The sequence below is a fragment of the Helianthus annuus genome, chromosome 4 (genome assembly GCF_002127325.2).
Source record: "Helianthus annuus cultivar XRQ/B chromosome 4, HanXRQr2.0-SUNRISE, whole genome shotgun sequence".
Classification (NCBI taxonomy): domain Eukaryota; kingdom Viridiplantae; phylum Streptophyta; class Magnoliopsida; order Asterales; family Asteraceae; genus Helianthus; species Helianthus annuus.
The window spans coordinates 165,032,698-165,041,147 of NC_035436.2; the positions used below are offsets into that span (position 1 = coordinate 165,032,698).

General features: G+C 34.2%; 1 protein-coding gene across 1 annotated transcript; it reads right to left on the reverse strand.

Moving 5' to 3' along the window:
• Positions 1 to 3,568: 3,568 nt before the first annotated feature.
• On the reverse strand, positions 3,569 to 7,181 carry LOC110940424 (low-temperature-induced cysteine proteinase). The gene is made up of 5 exons (XM_022181962.2): positions 6,603 to 7,181; positions 5,320 to 5,561; positions 5,090 to 5,227; positions 4,176 to 4,658; positions 3,569 to 3,905 (listed from the first exon to the last, which is right to left on the reverse strand). Exons 1-5 carry the CDS (start codon positions 7,111 to 7,113, stop codon positions 3,780 to 3,782), a joined length of 1,500 nt encoding a protein of 499 aa, XP_022037654.1. The 5' UTR covers positions 7,114 to 7,181; the 3' UTR covers positions 3,569 to 3,779.
• Between the last annotated feature and the right edge of the window lie 1,269 nt (positions 7,182 to 8,450).

Here is an 8,450-nt window from a genome sequence, read left to right on the forward strand (position 1 = left end):
GTTTCAATACATAACACATTGTAAACCCTATGTTTCCCTAAACCAGCGACGACAACAGATCTCATACAATCATCTTCTCTAGTTGAGCTCTTTGGTTAGTGGTTTCATATTTATTGAAATTCTTATTTGTTGATCTTATTTATGTGTATTCCTGGTTAACGAAGTTGCCTTGTATGTTTTGTAAACGTGAGAAAGTTACGTATTGGTTCTTGCATCTTAATTAATGCTTAGGGTTGCATGCTATTAGAATCATTAATGGATCCGATATAAACGATAGTTGATGTTGACCGAACGCTTACAAATCTGATATAAATGTTAGGGAATTGCTATGCATAGGTTAGAAAGAGTAGGGCTGTACATGATTAAATCTTGTGCGTTAAATAATGGCTTTGATAAACCTCGATTAGTGTGTTGCCATAAATTGATAAGTGTTGCACATGATGATAATAATTAGTATACTAGGGAACTATCTGTTATCAATGTTTTTGATAATTACCGGATGCTTAAAAATTCGTGAATGATGATTAGTGGGTGTGGTTGATTAGAGAATTTAATTGAATAATTGTTAATCAATGTGTAACAGTTTGTTTCAATTGAATGAGGGGCGACGAAACATGAGTTCGCCATGAATGAGGGGCAACGAAAAAGGGGTTTCGCCATGAATGAAGGGCGAAGAAAATTGGGTCTTTCGTCGTCTGGGTAACAACTTGAACAGTGTGTGGTGTGGTGCATGTTATTTTACAAGTATGCTTGCCGTATGAAGTTAGACTATCTAACAAATAAGGTACTTGTATATGGACTGTTATGAGTAGTTAAATGTAAACTGTTTAATGTGAATAACTGATGCTACCGGGAATGCTGATACATGATATACATGGGTTGAGAACATGAACAGAACAGGATATTTGCTATATGGTAATCGGTAAATGCAGACTGTACATGAATGCGTGGTTTTCTATGTATAAATACGTGACTTATTGTGTACAATACGTGACTTACATGATTACGTAACTAATATCGATTGGTAACCACGATAGGGTTTGGTTGACCAACTGGGAACTGGTAAAGTAAATTAACAATCCGAGCAAACCAAGGTGAGTTCACACTTTTCTATAAGGCATGGGATTCCCGGTGGTATGGGAATGGATTAAGAAACTAAAACGGAACCTGTATATTCTCCTTGGGTAGAATATGTACCTCCATCCTCGTTGAGAAGGATGACAACATTAAACCTGCGTATTCTCCTTGGGTAGATTACGTACCTCCGTCTTCCATAGGAAGGACGACAACACATAACTTACTAGACAAAACTCTATCATGAAGTCCCTCCTTTTTATATCGACTTAATCGTCGGGCCAATGGCGAGTGGGTCATTAGATAAATAGCGCTATTAGGTTTAACAAGCCTCACACCGTGCCGCAGAGGACGGGAGTGGACTAATGGATCTGGGCACTTAGTCAATGATGATAGACATTGACGTAGGGCACAACATGACTCGGTCAGTTGTCGATATGGTAACGGGTCTAGTGGTTACATGGGGTAGCCCCCACTGGTTATGGTTTGGGAAAATAATGAATTGGATAACTCATGGTTTTTGAATGAACTCGTGATTTTTGAAACAACTTTAAAATGGACAACCAACTGTGAACTCCCTCAACTTTGTTGTTGACTTGTCGTTACATGCTTGCAGGTCGTTAGATTCCTGATATGGACTTGCTATATGGGAGTGCTAGAGTGGTCATGGGTCGAGACTCTTGGATACTTACTTCATTGATTATGAACATTTGTTTTGAAACAACTAATTTACAGTTTACATTATGCTTCCGCTGAACCTCTACTTTGGTTTAACTTATGACTTGGATTTATTTCTTGAAATCAATGTAATGTTTTATTTAATATTATTATATTATGCGAAGTTCAATGTGACTGGTGGCTTGGATCCATGTATGTCACACACCCCGCGGTGATTCCGCATGTGGTATTTTGAGGGTGTGACATCAGTTTACTTCCGTTGTAAATAAAAGTAATAATAATTAATGGTGTTTGGTAGGCGGGAGAGACGGGTGGTACTGATGTTTTGTACGACGGGTCGACGAGGGGAGATGAGGTATGGGTGCTGAGATAGAGGGGGTGGTTGTGGCTACGACAGTGCTGGTGGTGATAGAGGTGGGGGTGGAGATGAGAGAATGATGAAAGAAAGAGTGTGTATGGTGTGTGTATACAATGACGAAGCTTGAACAAAAACTCAGTAGGGGCTGGACTCTCAAAATCCAAATCCGTACGCACTAGACTCTTAAAAGATCCAATATTTTACACTACAAATAATTCAAATATTATTAGTAAAATTATTACTACGAGCAAAAGATCGGTGGAGCCAGGCTACTCCTGACCCTAATAAACCTTCACCTATGTGTGTGTATATATATATATATATAATTATAAATGTGTGTGTATATGTATATATATATATATTATGGTTAATTTATTGTTTTTTATTTTAAAGGTAAAAAAGAAAATTAAAATAATAAGTGTGTATATACAAATGTGTGTATGTATATATATTATATTTATAATTATGTTTTTTTTTTGTTCTTTATCTAAAGATAAAAAAGAAAATTAAAAAAATAAAAGAATAAATGGGTAAATTGCCAAAATTGTCTATGAGGTTTGGGAATTGGCAAAATCGTTCATTACTTAACAATATATTAAGCGAGTTAGTAATTTGAACGCAAATGACAACAAAAATTAAACCTCAAGTACTGAAATAAAAAGATTAGGGTTTTTTATTAAACTGGTAAAAATGACCTAAACTCAGGAACTATTTGACATTTTACTCTTATTATTACTATTATTGTTGTTGTTGTGTGAATATGTAGTTTATGTGTACATATGATATTTCTATGAAAACTGGTGTAAGAAGTTTCAGATTTTCTAGTAGTGTATGTGATATTGATAACCAACCTTATCAATTATAAAAACAATAAAATATATATACGCTTTCTAAAAAGATAAAAGTTGGTTACAACCTGTCTAAGGCTAAAGGGTGTGGGGGGCATGGTTTGGGTCATTAATGTCACATAGGAACATTATTGGATTGCTACACCACCCCCTTGACTCATCCATCATGGCTGGCATGGATTAAACCATGGCAACCATGAGCCTCCTTTCCTTTTTCAATATTTCATTTTCACAAAAATAATTAAATTAAAATAAGAAAATAGTTGTTTGGGTCATGACAACACCCTTAGGGTAGTGGTTTTAATTTGGATGATGGATTAAAAGTGGATGACATGGCGCTGATGTAGAGGGTCATGGTGACCATGGGGTCATGAGCACACCCAATAGCCTAATCCAAACCACTAAACCGTCAAAACCGGTATGTTCAAATGTGTGGTTTCCAGAAACCATAGTCTATGGTTCGGCTTAGTTTTTTTTTTTTTTCTAAAAAGCAACCAGACTAAGATAAGAACAGATCCCAAACCAACCAAATAATACGAAGTACATACATATTTCGATTGGAAATTAGTGAGAAACAAGCATCACGAATAGCATAATGCCAAATTACAACTTATCTTGAAAAAACACGTCGATCTGATAAATAAGTTTGAAGTTCAACAATCGTGGCTAAACATCATAATATCAACCATTTATCAAGACACATTTATGTAATATGATTTAAATTATGTTTCTAAAACCATACATAATAATTATAATATAATAATAATACACAACCCCTATGATAATCAAGGGATCTGATAAAAACATCCCTTCAATTCTGATCACTTCCTCTTCCACACCATAGGCTGGTACTCTTCCATCACGGTTTCTTCCACCTTCTCCCATGGCATCTTATGTTTAGCCATCTGTCTCTTCTTTGCAGCCACTCCAAAAGTACCTCCAGATTTCTATAATATATACAATACAATAAACAAGATTATCAAGTTAATAAGATCTTGTATATTTAGATTAGATCGAGTGTATAGGGCCCGTTATTTCAAGGGGCCCAAATTTCGAGGGGCCATATAGGGCCGTTATTGGGGCCCCATTTTTTTTTCATTTAGGTTTATCTAACATGATATTTTATTGATATATATATAAGTTTCTATTTGAGTGTCTATTTTTACTAATCGCACAGGGTATTTGAAATTTTAGCGATGGCGCTATATGTAACATACCTTGAAGCAATATCCAGCTTGAATATCGCAAACGGGGTAATCGCTAGGGCAACAATAAGATGATCCCTTGCAACACACTGCATTGGTGTAACCGCAACAACCATACATGAAGCAATAGTTATAGAACTCCAAGATGCAACAACACGTCTGGTCTGCCGCGCAATAATGGAAGTTTCCACACTTGTCAGGTGTGGGTGCAGGCGGGGGCGGTGGTGGATGTGGTGGGGAGGGTGGTGCTGGTGGAGAAGGCGGTGAAGGTTCGGCTGGGATAGGGTACATTGCTTCAAGATACATCCCACAAACCCCGTTTTTATTAACATCCGAACCTCGTTTCATCAATACGTAGCCTTCGAGTCCCCAATAGGTGCCCCACTGGTTCTTGACTATCCAGTAGTCCTCACCATCTTGAGTACCATAACCAACAATTAGCACTGCATGGTCTAGGCTGTATGCACTACTTGAGCATTGTCCATTGTATATACCCTAATCCATTTGTAAAAAAAAAAAAAAAGAAAAAAAGTTTTTATCATATAAAACAATTATATATAACATGAAAATGTAAAATACAATATCCCTTAACGTACACTGGGTACGCAATGAAATTACGCATGTTGAAAACATAATTAATATGTTGAAAAACCATAATCACTGAAAAACAAAATCATGAATGTTGAAAATCATAATTACGCATGTTGAAAAACCATAATTACGCATGTTGAAATCATAACCATGCGTGATTATGCTTTTTCAAACATGCATGATTTAGGTTTTTTTCAACATGCTTGATTAGGGTTTTGTGTGTTTATAACGTGTGTAATTTCATCTCATACCCAATGTACGTTAAGGAATATTGTACGTTAATTGGCCCCTATATATAACATGTAAAGGAAACAGGTCAAACGGGCCAGCCTTACCCCAGTGTAGAGTTGAAAGTCATAAGCTGAACCACAAATACCAATAGTAACAGGTTGTTTTGCTACAGCACAAAGGACTGCATCTTCATTTGATTCTACTTCCACATAGCTACTAATGGATACAACCGATATTTGTGACTGGTCATATATAGAATAATTGTTAGTTTGTATACATATAACAACAATGACAATATGTAGTACAATAATAACAACAACGTGATGATGAGTACCTTTTCTTTGTCGCATTTACCATCGCGACCATTAGAACTGGTATAAGGATAAGCTTCTTCAGAATTAAGGCCACCGTTCTTGATGATCCACCTATAAGCAGTGTCCATGTTTCCACCATCGCACCCATAATCGTTTGTGTCGCAGCTAACAAGCTCTTGCTCGGAGAGGCTGATGAGATCGCCTGTGGCTATTGCATGGGCGCCTTCAATGGATCCGGTCACAGAGAATGCCCAACAACTTCCTATATATATTATTAACAAATGTTTAATTAGCATAAATATATACTTGATCACAATTGAAGGGCATTTGACTACATACTCTAAAAATGTTGAGTCAATTTTATATTAACCACAAAAATAATACATCAGCTACAATTTTATAATAAGGGGTAAAATTATAGCAATTTAACACATATTATAATTATATATAAGATATTGAAATTACAGTATCTATATATATCAAATATAATGTTTTTTATTGTCTTATGTAATAGTACTTGTGAAAAAGGGAAGCTGCTTAAGTTGCACTAGTAACTTGAATGTATCACCTTTTTTAATTGTGTATTAAGAAAACTTTAAAAGTAAAAGACTTATGAAAACTAATTTTACAATAATAATAACAAAAACAACAATAATAATAATTTATTTTTCTAGTTAATTAAAGACAAAAACTTGCACAAAATAAAAACAAATGATCGAAATCACGTAGTACACAAAATATGATAAAATTTACAGGTTCGTTACATTTGGAAATTGATGATTTTAATACTCTACATATAACTATAACAGAAAATTTAGGTTTCATTTGACAGATGCTGATACAATTTTTGACTGAACTGCTACATATAGTTTTAAAAAACAACCAAACCGGTTGATTAGATGAGTTCACTAGACCACCAGACTATTCATTTTTAGCAAAATGATAGCCCAACCAGCCTTTTTTTCATAAATATATGATAATTACTCACAAGTGTGTATTTGTTTAAATCACCACTCATATAGATTAACCGTACCAATGATTAACAAAACCAAATCAATATATGTATCTCAAACCAAATAATCTACCTACCTACTTTGGTTCAATTTCAACAACTTATAAATGCTCCCTATCACAACACATTAAATTCTATTATGTGTTACCTCCAATAATTAAAGTCATGCGTATGGTTCAACAACGAAAACCAAAAAACAAATGTCACAAAGTAATACTATTGAAAAAGAAATTACTTATAATATTAAATTAAAATAAAATATAAAATAAGAAAAATGAATTAAATGCTTACCACACTGGCCTTGGTCCTTCATTGGTGTAACTACCCCTTTGTCCCTCCAATCCAAAGATGCGGGCGCATCACAAGACCCCGAATTTAAAGTCGTGTTTCCCTTTTCACCCCATACTTTTAACTTTTCACTTTTAGGCCCCTTACTTTTCGAAAAGTACATTTCTTTAAACTCTTCGTTGCTCAAATCAGCAAACTTGGTCAATCCTACTGTATGATCCCACTCCGACTTCCTCTTTGAGTTTCTCTCCAATATAAACTTCAAGCTGTTGCGGAAGTTCCCGAGCCTACGCTCCTCCTCCTCTTGATGATCATATACTTTTCCGTGCACTTCTTTCCATTTCACAAACAATTCGGAGACTCTTTCAGTCGATAAAACATCGTTTTCTTGACCGTGAAGTATCGAGAACTCGGGTGGGAGAGTAGACGATAAAGAAATCGGCGATGATGATGATAAAGATGAAACATAGATGATCAAAAGAAGAAGAGTGAGGATGAAATTTGAGGTACCCATTTTAGTGAGCTAATGAATCTTGAAATTGGTTAATATTATATAGAGGATTTTGAATCTTTTTGTTGTCCTACCTAACCCTGTGGACCAAATATATCTTGAATATAAAAGTACCAAAATGCCATTGGATTGTATGATTGAAGTGATTTTTGATGTGGGTATTTTCATAATTTGGCAATGAGTTAAAAATATCTACATTGTTGTCTACAATTTGACCACGTACTCTTTTATCTACATACATTAAATTCTAATATCTTCTTGTAAAATAGATAAATACTTTTTTTTAAAGTGTAAATATGAAATTTATGTTCTTAGTCATCACAGAGTGTGACAAAAAGAAGGTCGGTATAATTCATATATTGTAAAGCAAGTATTATTTTATTTTATTTGTTTCACTGACTCTAAATTGTTACATTTGTGAATTTCTTTAATTTAAACTTTTATTTTTCAAGTAAAGTCGGAATCTACAAATAAATAATAGTTTATATCAAAAGTGTAATTTCTAATATCGATCATTCAATTGTAAATCAGTATATGACTATTAGTTAAAAATATAAAACTGAAATACCAATTTAGTTGATATTACTCACGTGAACATTGAGGCTATTAAAGGTAGGAATGGCTCTTTAGCCAAGGTGGTTGTCTGGTTGAGACCACTGCACGTGACGTCCTTTAACAAGCGTATAAAATTATGAGTATTCTATAATTTTTATGATCTTATCAGTCAGAAATTTTCTTTTACGGTTTCCGAAATTTTTCAGGGTTCGATTTAAAGGATTTGATGGCGAAATTTCTTTAGGTGCAATGTCAAAATTCACATATATACACCGCTAAAAAAGCTTTTGTTATGGGTTCGGCTAAACCCGTACCCTTCTAAGTAACTACGCCTCTTGATGGTGCCGTGAGAAAAAAATACTAATATTTAATTATAAATCACTTGAAAATAGGCAATGGTTTATAAACTTTCTTTCCTTTTTATCTGTATCATTTTATATAAACTTTCTATCTTTTTTATCTGTATCATAAGTTCATAACAAAGCACTTTTTGATCGTTTTCACTTTAATCTTCTTCTTTGTCGTTTTTTTGTGTGTTGTCATGTTTTCAGAAGTAAACATAGCTTGGTTTAAGAAGTTAAAAATGTAGGAAATGGGTCACATTTTTGTTAATAAAACTAATAAAAATTGAAGATACTCTCTTTAAACATTTGGGAAATTGTAGCACATGAGCCGTGTACAAATTCAAACGAAAATAAATATGAACTACAACATATTTAATAAAACAATCGATTCAAACCAATATCTTCAAAAGATAAAGTCTTCAACTTGATCTTTAACCGCGT

Excerpts from the sequence above, each read along its gene's own strand:
- LOC110940424 (XM_022181962.2), bottom strand. The coding sequence starts at position 7,113 with ATGGGTACCTCAAATTTCATCCTCACTCTTCTTCTTTTGATCATCTAT. Across the intron at positions 5,562-6,602 it reads GAAGGACCAAGGCCAGTGTG|GAAGTTGTTGGGCATTCTCT; the intron begins GTAAGCATTTAA and ends TAATATATATAG. Across the intron at positions 3,906-4,175 it reads AAGCTGGATATTGCTTCAAG|AAATCTGGAGGTACTTTTGG; the intron begins GTATGTTACATA and ends TATATATTATAG.